Genomic DNA, 17,418 nt, shown 5'->3' on the forward strand with positions numbered 1-17,418 from the left:
CATACTGGTATGTTAAGATATATAAAAGTAAGTTCTAGTAATGTATACATTTCCATTCCTTCCCTGCTCTCATACTGCTGTAGTACACCTGAGTGGACACCTCTGAGTCTACACCTGTCAAATTACTGTTTTGATTCTGAGGCTATTTTCAAAGATTTCAGCAGAGTGCCCACTTATTTTTAACAAACTTCTCAAGCTTCTTCTTTATTTATTGTAGTAGAATGCAGCATCTTCAGCTAGGCTGCTCTCTCGCAAGAGGTAAATTTTGCAGGTCACACTGTAAAACATTGTGTATTTTCAACAAAGTTTAGAACATACAAAAAAATCCCAAACATGCTAAGAAACTGCCAAACCCAGCCATACTCAAGTATTTGTATTCTGTGACATGTTCCTGTAATACAAGAACAAAAGGAATAACTTGCTCTCAGGGGCGGAGGTGTAGTTTTCAATCACAAATGAGTATGATACACTATACTTCATTATATACACACTTCTAACATGACAACAGCTTTAAGGCACAAGTCAGGGATTTGTCCCAATCCCCTTAGCAGTTACCACTAGATGGAGCAGATTATTTGAGTAAGGATTCCCTCCAAAATACAGAAGACACAGCTAATTCAGAGCATGGTTGCTCCTTATTGCTCTATCCTGAAGAATATCCTGTGCTTCTGATTACAGCTGACAAAAACACTATGGCTCCCTACTGCAGTCCATAAACTACTGTACAACAAATGATTTAAAGACAAAAAAGATATTAAATATTTTAGTTGAAAATTAGACCCATCCACCTACACTGCACAGTTAATTGATCAGAGACATACACTCTTTTTGTTAAGTTCTCCTATATAAATTAAGTCCATTCCCAGATATGCCTTTGTATTGTATTTAAATTGTATTTGTATTGAAATACAAACCTTTTATCCACAATCTGCACAGGATCAGATTAATATCTCTCTAATACATACTTCGTTACATCAATTAATTTGAATTCTTTCAATGCTCTACATCCAATTAGTTTAAGCTAAAGCTATACCTTTAGGAATTAGGATTTAATGAAAAAGTAAAACAGGCATTAAAGAAATTTTTCAACTAGCTTGAAATTGAAACATTGTCTAACTTCAAGTATCAACCAAAATAGAGCAAAAATGTCTATTTGTAACAGAGGTCTGTATTGGTATTAGAAAGGAAAAAATATCATGAACACTAGCTTTTCAAAACCACAGTGACTTTGCCACAATTCATCAAACTTAAATAGAGACAATAAAGTCTGTTTTTTAGAAAAGGTGGAACTAACTTTTGCTGGCTGAATACATGTTGGACAAAAACTTTCAAATGAGCCCATAGTATTCTTAATGGACTTCTCCTTGTGTGGAAATACGTACCTTCATAGGCCTTTGGGGGCAATACTGCTAGTAATTCATAAAGTTTCTGTCTGTAAACTGTTGATGGTGTTTTTAAGGAATTTCCATATGATTTGCATATTGAAGAAAGCCTGAAAATATAAAAAGCACATAATAGATAGGAAGGACTTTAAGTTTTATGTAACACCCCAGTTTCATTTGTACCACTCTACTGCATGCTTTTAAAACCTATACATATTAGAAGTACGTTTTGATTTGCACAAAGAACAGTAAAAGGAAAACAATTTATTTCACATGTTTTGACAGAATGACTGTTGTCCATTTCCAAGTGTTATTTTCATTCAATACTAAAGAAATAAGCAAGCTTTTTGTTTCCTTTGATTGTACCTATATTTATCACAACAAACGTTTGTGGATATATTTCTCTAAGTTAGAGCTTAGAACCCAAATGCATTAAATTGTTCTATATTCAAAAGGCAAAAATTCAGTAAAACCCTTTTCATCTTAGATCTGAAATTAAATACAAAAATATCCATGTGCAAAAGATGTTTTTCAAAGCATATTCTTGTTTCTTATTTAATAAAAAATATATAATAAAAAATAAATACAAATGTGTATGTTTTATTATAAAAGCAGTACATAAAAACTAACTTTAAAAACCCTTGCAAGAAAGTCTTCCTTAGATTTTTCTCAACACTGGAATCTGCAAACACATAAACACTAATTTTTGTCCCTTGAAAAGAATGTCCTTTAGAAAGTGCACTAATCAAATACAGATTACTCTAGTTTTTCAAATAACAGTTTTATACACACACTTACTGTGTCAATAAATCAACAGCACATGGGAGAGGAGGAAGAAGTCTCTGAACAACTTCATCCGTAAGAAGACCAGCACAGTGGGAAACAAAGCTTTTAATAGCTAGAAAAAGAATTGGATTTCAATTTACTTAGTGTGAGGTATGTTGAAGGAAAAAAAAAATCCCATTAGCCAAGTTATTACATTACTACATTACTAATAATGAACAAAAGTAGAAATGAAAAAGGTCAGATGCACTGTTTCGGTGTCTCAGCTTGGACATTCATATCCTGACTTTTAATTGCATACATAAATGCAATTATTTTTTGCATTTTGTTATGAACTATATGATGTTATGTAATTCAACTTCATGGTAATAATAAAAAGAAAATAGGATGAATATCAAGTGACCTACTGCTTACTTTAGTAGTCTTCCATTAAAATTTAGTTCAATTACTGTACTCTAGGAACCAGTTAATATGTATATAATTTACAGAAAACTAAACTTGAATTTAATTTCCAAAAGCACCTAGAGAATATACCATATTAAATACCTATCTTCTAAAGAAAACATATTGAAAGGTTAATTGTTTAGGTACTTCTAAAATGAAATTGCTATTGAATTCCACACTTTGTGATGTATCTTAATAGCGAGAGAGCAGGGTGCTTACTATACCAGGGTTCACATTACTGGAACACAAAGTACTCTTTAGTACTCCAGAATACAAGACTGAAACACATTAAGTATTTGAAGATCACTGGCGCAATTTCTTGGAACCCCAAATTTGCAGTATTTCAAGATAAAAAATTGCAATCTACCAGAGAGCAGCCACATTCAAAGTGCTGTTTCCTGGCTGAGGATTGCAACTACCTAATCATAATCTTTACCCAAGTCCTTCCACTTTCACAAACATATTTGAAGGACTCACCAATTCTATTTTCCTTGTAGTAAGTTACCTGGTAGAAAACAGAACCACCATTTTCCAATTATAATAGACTGCATAAACAAAAGAACATATCTGGCTTTGGATCTTCAGTCATTATTGTGATTTGTTTGCTAAACAAGACAAGCAACCTTCCTGATTATCATTTATTGCTTGAAAATCAACTGATTAGAAGAAGGAGATAAAAACTCTTGGGTTTTTTGGATTTTTTTTGTTTGATTGGTTTTGGTTTGTTTGTTTGTTTTGTTGGGGTTTTCTCCCACAAAATGAAACATATACTACTATGTAAATATTAATATACAAGCATGTATGTTACATAGCATGTATGTTATATAGGGAATGAATATAGCCTTTACCATCTAGTGAAAAAAATCAATATGGAGTGTTCTTGTTCTTGCAGAAAATTAACTAAGAGCCCAATTATAAATATGAAGAGAAAGATACCAAGTCCTGCTTACCACAGAGGGCACCAGCACGACCTTCCAGTGTTACTTGCCAGGTAAATGCATCTCCTCGTGTCTTCTCTGTTTCCAGGTCTTTAGGAGATGATGGAAAGATGCACTTCCACAGTAACAGGATTCGTGGCAGATGATGTTGGACAACTGCAGGACCTGGAAATATTGGTGGTTGTCAGGCCAACATCAGGATTAATATAACTAAATTTTCTTTCCTTCTCTTTTTTATTGCGTTCACAAAATCTTTACAGGAGTGAACAAAACCATATGCTAATTTCCCAGCCTTCTCATACGTATTTTCTCAAATATCTACTCTTTTGGTACTTCATTTTCATATATAACTACATACCTATTGACACATTTACTAGTATGTAACCAAACCAGCTACAATGTCTGTTTGTTACAAACTACAGACCCTGTGGATCACCAGCATAGAAGAGAGACAAAGATCAATAGAAATGTTCAGAAAAGCAAATTTGTTTTAGGTTCATTAAGTATAACAACATTTAAAAAAAAAAAAAAAAAGGGAGTTGCTGGGCAGAAGTAATACCTGAAAATATTAAAAATATGACCAAAGCCAATAAAATACATTCTTCATTAGTACTTTATTGATCACAGTCAATAATCTGACCAGTAATACATCTTAAAAAGTACTTTAAGATTTCAAATGCCTGACAAGAGGGAAATACAAATTATTAACTCATTTTTTGCTGTGACAAATAGTTTAAAATTTTTCATGACCTCCAGGACATTTGGTTAGATTCACTTTGAAATTTATTATCTACATTTAATGAATAGCAGTCCCACTTCAATCACTATTTTTCAGACACTGCTCCCAATGAACTAATAGTAAATTTGAAAGAGATAATATTTTTACCTAAGAAAGTTTTTCTATATATTTCAACATTTGACGTTTTTAAAATTATTTTGCAGCAGTAAATTAAACAAAACCTCAAACAGAAAATCAGAGACAGAACACTGAATATCTTAATGTAGATTAAGAAGAATTGTAGAAAGCTACTACCTAATGTCATAAGAGCAGCTATCAAGAGCCATCCAGCCTGCATTCGCTGCAGTGAAATGCGACTGTTCTGAGAAGCAGAACACAACAAATCCTCTGCAATGGTCATGATTACCTTCAAAGTAAAAGAGAGAAACAGAGAATCACATTTTGGTAACTACCAATTTTTTTCAATATTATTTGGTGTAATACTTAATCCTATTCTCTTGCTCCCAGAGGAAGAATGCCACCTTCCTCTCACACTATGGCAATGAACTCAGGCTCAAGAAGTTGCAATTTCTGACTTCAGTATTAGTCTGGGATGGCTTCAGCAGTTCTCCGGAGTACCACGTAAGTTCCTTTGCTTTGTACCCTCTCCTTTATCAGCAGTAAAATGACAACTGATAACTTCCACAGGAATGTGCATTGGAAGAAGTGTTCTGATATTCTATTTATGTCACAATGCATGTATGACATCTATGAATTACAGCTCAGAAGAAGGGTTGAGAGTGGTAATTATCTTTTTTATCCTTGTTGCAGAATGAAGTCTATCATTCTCTCTGACTGTTTTTCAAATCAACAAATGGTATGACTGAAAAATAAATTAAAATAACATATTTAGAATTAATCCTATTTTAACTGCTCCAGAATAATTGCACATGCCCACTATGTGCTAAATGCAAAGTGACTCCACTTGATACCAAAAGGTACCTACAACCTACACTGAGGAACACCCTTGTTTCCATGCACAATTACCACAGTATGTCTACAAATGCTGTAAGTATTCTGCATGCAGTTTGCTTCAATTATGTTTCACATATGCTAAAAAATATCTTAGATATTGCATTACGTCCAGTCTCTGACATAAATTGCTCATAAGTCAGTATTGTAAGCAAGAAGTATCATTATCAAAAGTACCATTAAAAAGCTTCAGCATAGAAAAAATCCTTATAGAAATTCTTTTCACCCTTAAAATGTTATGAAAGGTTGCACATGAAAGTTTGCTTCATTAATGCTTGAGATTTTTACACTTCCAAAACTTCATCTGACATCTTTTTCTCAATCTGAAAATATAAGTTTCCCCAGTTCCATAATGCTACCAGGTGGTTGTAAAAGAAGAAATGTATTTGCATAAATTCCTGCTAGAGTTAATACATTTGATTCTAAAATAAAACAACACCTTATTAAAATTATACTACTAAAAACCACAAAAAACTTAGTATATTTAAACTACATATAAAGCATACATCCTAGAAAGGATATAATTTAATGATTTCTGACAAGTTTTCTCTTTGTACTAGGAGAAATGCCTGATATTTGAAGGATTTTTAAAAACTGAATTATAAGTAATAGAACTGAATGTTAAATATATATAAACTCACTAATTATTTAATTTTTTAGGTTCCACCTGCAACTCTAACTGCCATCTGAAAGGACAATCTATTAATATAGAACAGCTTCTCTACAGATCACTATTATCTATGTTTGATATTTCCTTCTCAAAACTGCTCTATTCAACACTGGTCTCTTTCTCCTCCTCAGCAGAGGAACTAGTCTGGAATCTGGCAGTGCTCCTAGGAGAGAGCAGAAAAGGGCTTTTGTCAACTGCTCTGTTCTTCCCCCTGCCAGCTTAGTACAGAATACAGTGTTCCTCCCATATTTTTTTTTGTGCCCTCCCATACCTCCTCCCTAGCCCTATTTCACTCTATTATATTCTTCTAAAAGAAATCTTTGTCAAGAATTGTTTCTCTGTTAAACAGAAACTTCAGCTCTGCTTAGGTGCAAATTATTTGAATGACACTTCTTATCTATAAAAGTGGGCAAACTCCATTCATTTTGTCCTCTCTGCATGATCTTTCAGATTGGTAAAGTTCATCAGTCTGGACACTGAATGTCCAGAATGTTCTTCATGTCCACTGACACTGTAACAGTTATTTTCAGAAGAAAGAATGAAAAGAAGAAAGTTTCTACATTATGCAAAAAATTAACATGTACTGCTGACATTTGTGATCCACCATAGTTTTCCAAGCACGAGTAACTCAGTGGATAAAGTTCCCATAAAGATGGAAACGGCTCCTTCCCCCAGTCTTTATTTCTACAGCTGCATATCCTTAAAACTTCAGAGCACAGCATCTTCTACCTGCACTAGTGAGGAGACTGGCATCTTAGACTGAGTTATGCAAGAAGCTGATTTCTGTTATACTCTGTAAAACAAAACAAAAGTGTCTATCTGTTAGACTTGACAAAAGGTTTTTAAGATAATACATAACTGCAGTTATTGCTGTAAGCACTGACTAGCCTGTACACTTGAGAGTCATTCCCAAGAAACAGGAATTTTTGCTCCTAATACATATGAGAAAAAAACATGCTTATTTGAGTCATGGTATGCTTCAAAGTCCTCTTCATGAGGGACCAAAGTATCTCACCAGTATCACTGGATATTGTGATCATGTCACAAAGAAAACATGCAAGTACCACTGAAAAAAAAGTAAGAACAGCCTATATGAAAAGGATTCAGACCATACCTTCCCTTTTCCATGTGGAATTCCTAAAGGACAATATTTTACTGCACCCAGCAAAGCAGCAACAGCAAAACTATAGCCAGTTATTGCTTCTGGGCAGGATTTCAATGCACTGAGACGTTCAATGCTACGATCCAACAGCAGGGACACATAAGAGGGCAGTGCTACTGCAATACAGCGCAAACACCACGCTGCTGTCAATCTAACTGAAATGCTGGGATGAAGAATGACAGAAATTACTGCCTCCAGAACACCTGAAAAATAATATGCACAAACACACTTAAGAAAGAGGCAAGCAGATCGTCAAAAAAAGCAAAAATGTATACACAGGACTGGCAAACATAACGTGATATCCAAATTCTATATTTCTTTTCAAAAAGTACTGGTTTTTTATTTTTAAATAATTGTAACAAATTTAAATAATTAAGCTCTTTTTAGAAAAATTTATCCTGGATGAAAAGTAACACTATAGAAAAAACCTAACATATTGCACAGTTATCCCCCAACATACAAAGAAAGTATCTGTAAGCTTCTGTAAGGAAGCAGAAATCCATGCCATGGATGAAGGTAAATGAGAACAATAAAGGTATCCAGCTCAATCTAGCTGTTTTATTATAAACACTATGAAGTGTTGTACTTTAAACACAACCCTTAAGGGAGTAAAATTTAATAAAGATTTCTTTTTTTTTTAATTTACATACTTGTACAGGCTAGGAAGATACAGAACTCTTTGGGCAATGTCTGAAATTTTCCTACAGCATGTAAGGCAGTCAACTTTCCCTCCTCCCCCCCACCCCCCCTTTATTTATTTTTTTTTTTAAATGTATTGGAAAAAAACAGAAAACAATACAAGAACTATGGAGGATGCTGGTTAGGAGACTGAGCATGAGAAGAACAGCCATAAGAAATCAAAGAAGATCACAGTGAACAAACAAATATAAATTTAATTTGTACTCTGGTTCACAAAGTAATTCACGGCTTGTACCTGTACTGGAGTCTTGCAGTAATGGTGCTGCTGTAGTTCCTAAGCCATGAATGAGACTTCCAAGTTCCTGAAGTGCACACACAAGCACATGCTGACTTGCTGTTACATCTGTTATATTAATTTTTGTTTCCAAGTTACCATCACTTATTGCAGCATCTGATAATACAAGAAAATCACCATGAAATCATTACCAAAATTAAAGAAACAGATGGGAGAAAGGTTTTATAAAGTTGTTTATATTACTAAATGAGCTTTTACCATTTTTATAATTGTTTTCATAAAGGGTTACCTTCACTTAGACAAATACATTTCTTTTACTAAAAGGATGATGTAGTAACATCTGTGAGGGCAAGAGCATGGATAAATGGAAAATACCAAATTGCTTATCTTTACATGATGGGGAACAGTAGCTAGCAAGGAGAGTGATATTGTCTGCTTTACCAAAAGTAACTTGAATAAGATAGACTTTGATAGAACCTGCTAGATTTTACTGCATCATAGGGAAAATGAAAGAGGAGAAAAGAATGAAATCTTGCAAGATCAATCAAGTAGGAAGGCAGAGACATAGAATGAAGATGGAAGGAAAAATATGATGTTTTCTGAAAGTTTATATTTTGAGACACAAGTAATTATGTCTGCTTAGACATAAAAAATTTAGACATTTAAATCAGATACAACATGTAAACCAGAGGACAACAGGTTATGTCCAGGATTCTCTTTCTTCTCCAGAAGGACAATGGTGGAAGATCAGAGGCTTTTTCTGGAAGCAGTATACAAGACCTTATCATGTAAGAGATCTGTTTTCTCCAGGAGAAATGCTCATTTGACATTTAGGAGCAAATGCTTCTTTTCAACCTTCAGTAGTGTTAACTGCTCTGAACAGGAAGGCAGGATCTGACTAGACATGTATTACCTGCCAAACTAACTTACTTTAGAATACTGTCTGTATACTATTATTGCAATGATTTCATTTGTTAATGGTTAAAATTACATTTGCCAAGAATGAAGTGTTAAAAAAATCTGTATATACTTATGTGGGTACACACGTACAAAAACACAGACACACACAAGCAAATAATGAGCCCAAGATTAAAACAAAGCTGTCCATCAAAAGCCCTCTATATTATCATGGTAATAAATCAGCATAATATAGTCTATTTCTGCAGATTCTGGATTAAGTAGTTGGACAATCACTTAAAAAAGGAAAAACAGAGGCCCAAATGGATAATCTTGTTAGACCCATACCTACAACTTTCTTCAGTCTCCAGATGGCCTGACAAATCTCCTTGGCAGCTGCAATCTGAGCCTTTTCCCCAAGCAGGCCTCCTACTGTAGCTCGAAGGATGAATGAAACACAGCGGCGACAGCCAATAGCATCCACTGGACTCTGTACAGCCTTAGGGTGAGACTGAGACACAAGATCTAGAATATGGGACAGGAAGGCAGAGAAGTTCCTTTCAAGCCATTGTGCTCCTAATGTAGAGACAAATACCACATATGTCTGAAAGAGAGTTCAAAAGAAACATATTTTAGAGCAAAATACGTGGAAATTCACTGCTAACTATCCTACACACTTATTTTTTAAATCTTCACATTGCCACAAGTAGAACACTAAACTGAAATGATTTCTAAATTTATGTATCCATAAATCACACACGTTCTCACTTTTAGGTATCTGCAATTTTTAATATTTGTGTATTGTTTTCATTTTTAAAAATAATTTAAATTGCTATCAAAACTGTTATGGGTCCCTTCCAAGTCAGCATATTCTGTGATTCTGCACTAGTAATATTGCAGCCTGCTTTGATTGTAAGTTATTTCAAGCTGCTTGCCCATGTCATCTCATTCCAGAGTGTGAGAAATGGTGGTTTACCCTGCACAGGCACTTGTTATGTAAAACATTGTGTTTGGTCTCACTGAACAACAGTTTCCAGCTATTTAACATTCTGCACAAGAACCACAAATTTGATGTATGAATGCATTTTAAGAACTACTATGTTACAAAACTATAAGCCATAACCCAGAGAAAATTTGGTTATTAAAGGGTCGGAATCAGGGAATATTTGCAGCCCCCAAGCACTGTTCTTCAATCCAATGAATTTTAATAGTTTGCCTTGCAATGGAGGTACCATAAAAAGACTGTCACCACAAAGAGAAAGAATGCAGAATCACTTTACAAACCTAATCACCACAAGACCATTTATTTCACCACATAATAAGTTCCCCTACAATTGCCTTCTATGTGCACATGTTGGATGCTTTTAATGAATAGATCAAGAAAACAGAATACAAAAAATGAGAATATGCAAATGAGCACACAAAATTCTTCATAAGAAAGGAACTTTTTACTACTGCTTATATCAATCTACTTTCAACTACTGCTTATATCAATCAATTTCTGCATTTGCCTCATACATACTTTGTCTTACGTCTAACATTCACAACAAAATTACTCATGTAAAAGAAAAGGAACTATTGTAGACAAAATAATTATACTATTAGATCCTGTTAGCAGCTTATTGTTCTTGACAAACACTACTTAGGCTTCATAATGCATCAGTACATGACCCTGGTTTTACAGATTTGAAACCTGAGGAATTTAACAGGATAAAGACTTTTGAAAAGTGACGCTGCCATGGTTTCATTTTAAACTCTATCTTGAAATTGGCTTGAACAAATATAAATCTTCCATATGTAAAAGTCATCTTCAGAGTCTTTCTTACTTTTAAATTCATAATAAGCCACAACTCACTAATTAATACATTTTTTTAACTGCAAGTGTTTGCTATTCACAAACACTGACAAATTCACAATTTTTCAAGCTTTTTTTTTGTAGAGACATTGCACTATTGAAACTGTTCTGGTACAGTTTGAATGTTCCATCTAGCACAGGTACTACTGAGTTAACATAGAGACACATGAAAAAGGAGACAACTTCCAAAAACCAGTACCAATAGTCGAGACATTGAACCAAGATATCTGATATATTCCTGGAAAACTAATAAACTACCATGTATATAGAACACCCTGGCAATCTCTGGTATGCAGGTATGCATTTTCTAGGCAAATAGCTGTCAAGGTATTATTGTTCCCTAGCTTTTCTGTTCTCTCTGCAAAAAGTTAATGCTTCCACTCAATGTAACCTGAGCACAGAAGACAATTTGTAGCACCTTCTAGCTGTTTCACTGCAAAATCTGGCAGCTTGTATCAGTAATTCAAGCTAATTTAAAGACCTTTTGCACAGGAGTTGAAACGTACTGACAAACTGCCTTACTGGCAAAGCTGTGGGACTGTAACATACTAAAATAATCACATCTACTTGTGCATAAATGTTCATCATGACCTTTAGTCTTGATTCACACGTTTTACATTTTAATATCTACAATTCAGCATGTTTACACTGAAGATAGTATTTACAGGATAAAGCCAACCTGATTTTTTTCTGTGAAATGTGTACTGCTTTTACCAGCAGGCACTACATGGCCTGGCTTCAGCCCTGTTCAGTTTAAAAGATTCTATGCTTTGAGCATCCTGGAACACAGCAAAACAGATGCTGGGTTTTTTCCACTAAGTTCTGTTTTCCTTACTTACTCAAAGTAGAACCACCTTTTCAGAACTAGACTTGGAATTCCCTATACAAAAAGGAAACTCTTTCAAGTTCAAACATTTCTTCTAACTTTTCCCTTTAATTTTCAAATGTAAGGAAATAAGTTTTAAAAAAATGAGGAATTTATTTATATCATTCATTTGAAATTCATATAAGGTGAAGCTTCCACAAGTAGTACATATTTGATTTTTAAAATGTCAAACTCTCAGGTAAACAATAAGCAACATCAGAAATATTTTTTCCTTTTCTTTCTAGCATGACTCAAGATGTAAATCCTTATTTTGAAATATATGCATGTCATTACAAATGCCAAAAAAGGATGAAAGAAGAGCTACATACAGAGCAAAACAATTATACAAATGTTTGGCAATCTCAGAAAATCACAACTGATGTAATCCAAACCTGGGTGACTCCAACTCTAACATCTCTGCTGACTGAACTGGTCCCTTTCAACATATCACCACTGGCTCGCAGGAATCCACAACTTCCACGCAGAAATCCAGTTCCGAGTAGCTCCATCACATCTTCCAAAGAGATTCTACGGAAGTTATGCTTGGTGGACGCTAAGAACAGATGTACATCTTTAGAGGAATAGTTCAAAAATCTTGGTATATTTTAGAAATAGCAATTCAACTCTCTTAATTTTAGTAAAAATAATTTGCACACACACAGCAGCACAATCAAATCCAAATACTGTCTGAGCATAACTTCACAACAGAAACTAGGACATTTTAGCTCTCATTGCTCCAGCAAAACACAGTATTTCTCAGGTTTTTCGGCTTTAACTACATTTAAGTAGTATAAGCCATTACTTAATATACATACTTACATTTACCCACCCTCCGTATTTACCATCCATGCTCCCTCTGCAAAAAAATCTGTAAGGTCTACTCCTACCACCCACAGCTTCATGAAAGCCCTGGTTCTTACATATTCCACATTACCAGCAAACACAATCTCTGTTCCAAACCTCAGACAGGGCAGATCCCCCTCTACACAGCTACAGGTCCTCTTAGAAAAATTATCAAGTCACCTTAGCATTAAGATAGTCCTCTAAAAGAGGGAGAAAAAAAAAATATGTTTGCAATTGTTTAGGAAAATTATCCATCCCCAATTCCTATTCCATGCTTTATTTCTTGATAGAAAGTCTGTTTAAAATACATGCTGGGACATGTACATGTAAACTTAGCACAATGACTGCACACTGCATGCTGACTATCGTAACGTAGGTGAACCTGGTGGGAAGAAACGATGATGTCTGACTCCAGGTCAGAAGGCTGAATGATTTCTTCATTCTAACTATACACCAATACATTAACATACTATTTAAAGGAGATACTAAAACTATAAACTACTTGTTCTAACTACCATATTTAACTCACAACTTGTGACCCTCTTCTTAAGAGTCTAGACACAGGTGGATTGGATTGGCCATCAGGTTCAAACAATCCTCACCAGGAACTAATCAAGTAATGACCACAGGTAAACAATTCTCTAAACACATTCCACATGAGAAAAACAAGGAGCAGAATTAGAAATTGTTTTATCTTTCTTTCCTCTGTGCTGCTCTATGAAAAATCCTGAAAAAAAGAATGTTCCTGTGACAACTGACCTAAAATTTTCACTGCATTTTTCATTCTCTTTCAAGGATTCAAATGAGAAAAGGAATGAGAGGATTGGAAATAAAGATGTCCAGAAAAAAAATTTAAACAAAACCCCCTCAATATCAGCAGGTTATCAGACACAATGCACAAATTTCAGGAGTACAAATTTCTTCATATACTACTCCCTGAACCTCTTCCCCAGCCCCTTCTAGTCCCCATCTAGCTTCTGTCCCACTTAGCTCTAACTTCTTTTTAACTAAAAATAACTAAAATAAGGACAAAACTCCTTGAAATAGCCAACCAAATAATTTATAAGCTTCTTACATAATCTTATCTTAGAGTCTTAGAAATAACAAGTACATTACTTACATAGATTAAAGGAAACTAATGAGTCTATAAAGAGGTCAGAATATTATTTTTTTATTTTATTAAGAAAAGATAAGTGGTGATTTTTTTTTCTGTAGAACAGTAATTCTCTCAAAAAATTTCTGGGGGAAATACTTTGTAAACCAAGACTTTAGCATCTACGATGCAAATACACAGCCTCAAGTATTTTAAAAAAGTAAGTTGGGCTGAAAGGCATTTTGTCATTTGCTGGTTGTTGCACTGAAGGTCTTCTCTGCTGTCATTAAAAGCAGAACAATCAGTCTGAATCACACTTATTCTGCATCCTGTTATATTTTGCTTCAATTACAGTTAGAGATCTAGCTTGGGGCTTCTAAGGCTAAAACCACTCAGTTTGAATCACACAAAGTATTGGAGATGATAACTTCGTGCCAGGATGCTTCAGTCAACTCAAGTACTGTCTGCCAGAAAAAACTGTTACATAGCTATTGTGTGAACAAAACTGCCTGCTAATTTCTGTTTCTAATCATACTTATACTGCTATCCACTGACAATGCAGATGTTCTATCGATTGAAGGTATCCTTAACTTTTTATTTTGACAGAGAGACTGCCTCAAATCTTAGTTATTTCTAAACTGCTTGAATTAATCTTGCTTTTAAATTCCTGCAGTTACTAATTTCACTCCATACAACAACAACCTCATAGTGGAGAAAAAGTTTTACTAACTACTTTCCATTGTTCATTATTTCATCATGATAGATAGATAGAACCAAAAAAAAGCACTTGACAAAAAAAAGTTAGAAATAAGACAAAACCAGAGATATGAACAGTCGGAAGAACCTCACAATGTGATTTTACTTCAAGCTTCAAAAGAACTTGAGAGTTTCTTATAATCTGACAGATTTTTACAGACGAGGAATCAGCAAAGAAAGCACATATTTTACCTGTTATCTGCTTAGATGTTAGAGCTTTAGCCAATATTGTGCCTAAAAGTTTTGACACGGCTAATCGTACATCATAATTGGAACCTTCAAATGATTTAAAACATAATGTAACAACACTATCCAGGTCTGTAGTCCACATAAATACTGCTTCATTCTGAAGTTCAAGAAGACACTAGACAAAAAAATGGAAATAAAAGTGTCTTGACATGGAAAAGCACTCAGTAAAAATTTTAGTTTGCTACATAATAAACCGAGTTCTCACTAACAAAATAAGCACCTTGCTTCATACTAAAATTACTTCTATTTTTTATGCCACGTTAATATCAAACAAACACAGATAAGCAAACAATGTTTTTACTTCCGTGTTCATTTATCATTAAAACAGAATTTTATGTTTTAGGGAGCTACTTAAAACAGCTATTGGAGCAGTTTACCTTAGCAGCAGCACAGCGGACAGCCATAGATCGATCTGTCAAACACGATCGGGCAGCTTTGTAAATATCTCTGTGACAGGGGATAGCAGCAGCTCCTAAACCATTTAATATATTTTGCAAACTAAGCATGATTTCATAGCGACCTTGAGACTGAAAAATGAAAAAGAGAAATGTTTAAGTTTTGTAACCCCAAGTTCCTTGGAAATACAAAATGCCAACTACTGAAATAGGTAAAAAATGGCTGGGTCCCTTAGAGATCTACTTGTACTGAAATAAGTTAAAGCAGATAACTTGCTCCAAAACTCTATAAGCAAATGAAAATAGTAATTCTATGTTCTATTGAAAAACAATAATTACAAGTATAAATCCCAATGCAAAAACTTTGAACTATAGAAAAAAATGTTCTCATTAATAATACAATTAAATTTTCTAATTTATCAAGTACTTTCATGAAACTAAATAAAGAAAAGCTGTGATCAGTCCTTTTACAGTCATAATCCATTAACTCTAGTACTTCTTTAGAATTTAGACACTGATTTTTATCTGATTTTTCACAACTTTTTTCTTGTATTTTGGTATCATGCATTTTCTCTTATTCATTGATCCAGCTACCAGCAGTAAAAATCCTTTTATTTTTCCAATCATTTTTTAAACATGCTGTTCCAATACCTCTGCATTCTTCATTGCTTTAAGCACATTCCCAACGGTGTCAGTAAAACTGTTTCCCAAAATTCTTCCCAATTTTTTGTATAAATAGCCCAAGCATACCACCGCAGCACTAAAACAAAAGCAAATCCAAAGACGCGTGAAAATGAATGCACTAAGAGATGAAAGGGATTAAGACGACTGAAGTCATAAATGTGCAAACAGCAAAATAACTAAACAGGATGTCCCAAAAATGTAAGTGGATCATCAAAAAGGAGAAAAAAATGGTCTGTATGTGGCACATACCATCCAGAAGAAATGCAGCCACAAGGGTTGCTAAAGTAACTCAGATAATACAAGAATTCAGATAATACAACCTTCCAGTATCTTTTACAAGAGGAATAGTTCTCATATCCACTTTAAAGCTTAACTTTAATTTCTTACTAAGCATGCTCTGTGTCATGCTGCAGCAGAGGCTGCCAGAAGTAGTCAGGGACAGGTTTGTTTACAACGTGATGGTTGACAGTAGACTGCAAATGGTCTAGTAATTACAATTCTATCACTATGTATCACAATACATAATAAGGAGATACCTTGAAGGAAATAGAACTATAAACCCACATCTTTCACTGTAGATAGATTCTGAATTTAACATTCAGGTGAAACATCTGACAAACAGACTCTGTGTGCTTACTGGCCTTTCCTTTAGCAAAGGCAAAAACTGCTAATATTGAGGAAAAAAAAAAAAGAGGTGCCTAAAGTAATGAAAGAGCATTCTCCTTTGAATAATTAGTCAATTGGTTTTGTATTGACAGATCTATAATGAAATCAATTAATTACTTGAATACAAAAAGAATTATGTTTAATCAGCTTTCAGCTCTTTTTCAGACCTACTTAAATATGTAGACACTGCCCAGCATCCCCTTCAACAAAACATTTTGCTTATTCCTCAACTGAATTCAAGTTCCATATCTATAATTTTAAATTCTCATACTGAATATATTCTTAATTTTAAAAATACATTTAATATTTACAGTAATTCCCTAAATTCACAGTTAGCAAAACAAACCTAGTATCCTTTATCTCTTATCATACTACAATATTACTTTCATTGAAAACCCGAGTTTTGTTATTGCTTTTATCCAACTCAGTACCAACAACTTGCAATTTAAATTTTGTTCATGGTGTGCCTGGGCATGAAAATATAATTTTCTAATTTCCCTTCTATATTGAGCATCTGATGGTCACAGGTACTCTCCTTAATAAAGTAATAAGCTGCATTCATGCTGCATGACCTGTTTATCTGATTTGATAGAGTATTCACATCATGCTGTGTTTCAGTAGTAGATGAGCACCTAACTAAGGTTTTGTTTAAAATGCTTGCCTAAAACACTTTCATCTTCCACATATAGGAAAGAAGAAAAGTGATAATCTATGAGATAAGAGACCAATTTACTGGAATCTGTATTTAAAGGAGTTCCCAGGTGTACCAACATATTGTGAACTCTGACGGTGAAGTGTTGCTATGAGACAACATGGGCATGCATGCTAAATATGGACAGATGGCAAAGACAACGCTTTAATCACGATCAAAACAAAACAAAAAAAAAGCAATTCTTCTACACTGAACACCAAGCATTTAATATATTTGCAACCTAAGTTGAAAGATTTTACTCAACACACAGTTCTGTAGTTCCAATTATTTTCTGTAGCCTGTTGTCTCCATGTTGGTTCTACCAGAAATCCCTTTACCAAAACTTTTTTTAAGAAAATAA

General features: G+C 34.2%; 1 protein-coding gene across 16 annotated transcripts in view; it reads right to left on the bottom strand.

The window, feature by feature from the left end:
• Nucleotides 1–17,418, bottom strand: part of HEATR5A (HEAT repeat containing 5A) — a 64,176-nt gene that overhangs the window by 33,208 nt on the left and 13,550 nt on the right. For 15 of the 16 annotated variants that reach the window (XM_021539357.3, XM_021539356.3, XM_021539354.3 and 12 more), the window contains 11 exons: nucleotides 15,668–15,776; nucleotides 14,999–15,148; nucleotides 14,565–14,736; nucleotides 12,073–12,233; nucleotides 9,309–9,564; nucleotides 8,064–8,219; nucleotides 7,082–7,332; nucleotides 4,581–4,692; nucleotides 3,560–3,712; nucleotides 2,181–2,280; nucleotides 1,383–1,492 (listed from right to left, as the gene is read on the bottom strand). In XM_021539357.3, the coding sequence (XP_021395032.3) occupies nucleotides 1,383–1,492; nucleotides 2,181–2,280; nucleotides 3,560–3,712; nucleotides 4,581–4,692; nucleotides 7,082–7,332; nucleotides 8,064–8,219; nucleotides 9,309–9,564; nucleotides 12,073–12,233; nucleotides 14,565–14,736; nucleotides 14,999–15,148; nucleotides 15,668–15,776 (1,730 nt within the window). The remainder of the gene's footprint in view (nucleotides 1–1,382; nucleotides 1,493–2,180; nucleotides 2,281–3,559; nucleotides 3,713–4,580; nucleotides 4,693–7,081; nucleotides 7,333–8,063; nucleotides 8,220–9,308; nucleotides 9,565–12,072; nucleotides 12,234–14,564; nucleotides 14,737–14,998; nucleotides 15,149–15,667; nucleotides 15,777–17,418) is intronic. The other variant, XM_085580463.1, reaches the window with a different exon arrangement.

The sequence above is a fragment of the Lonchura striata genome, chromosome 5 (genome assembly GCF_050655825.1).
Source record: "Lonchura striata isolate lonStrDom1 chromosome 5, ASM5065582v1, whole genome shotgun sequence".
Taxonomy (NCBI): domain Eukaryota; kingdom Metazoa; phylum Chordata; class Aves; order Passeriformes; family Estrildidae; genus Lonchura; species Lonchura striata.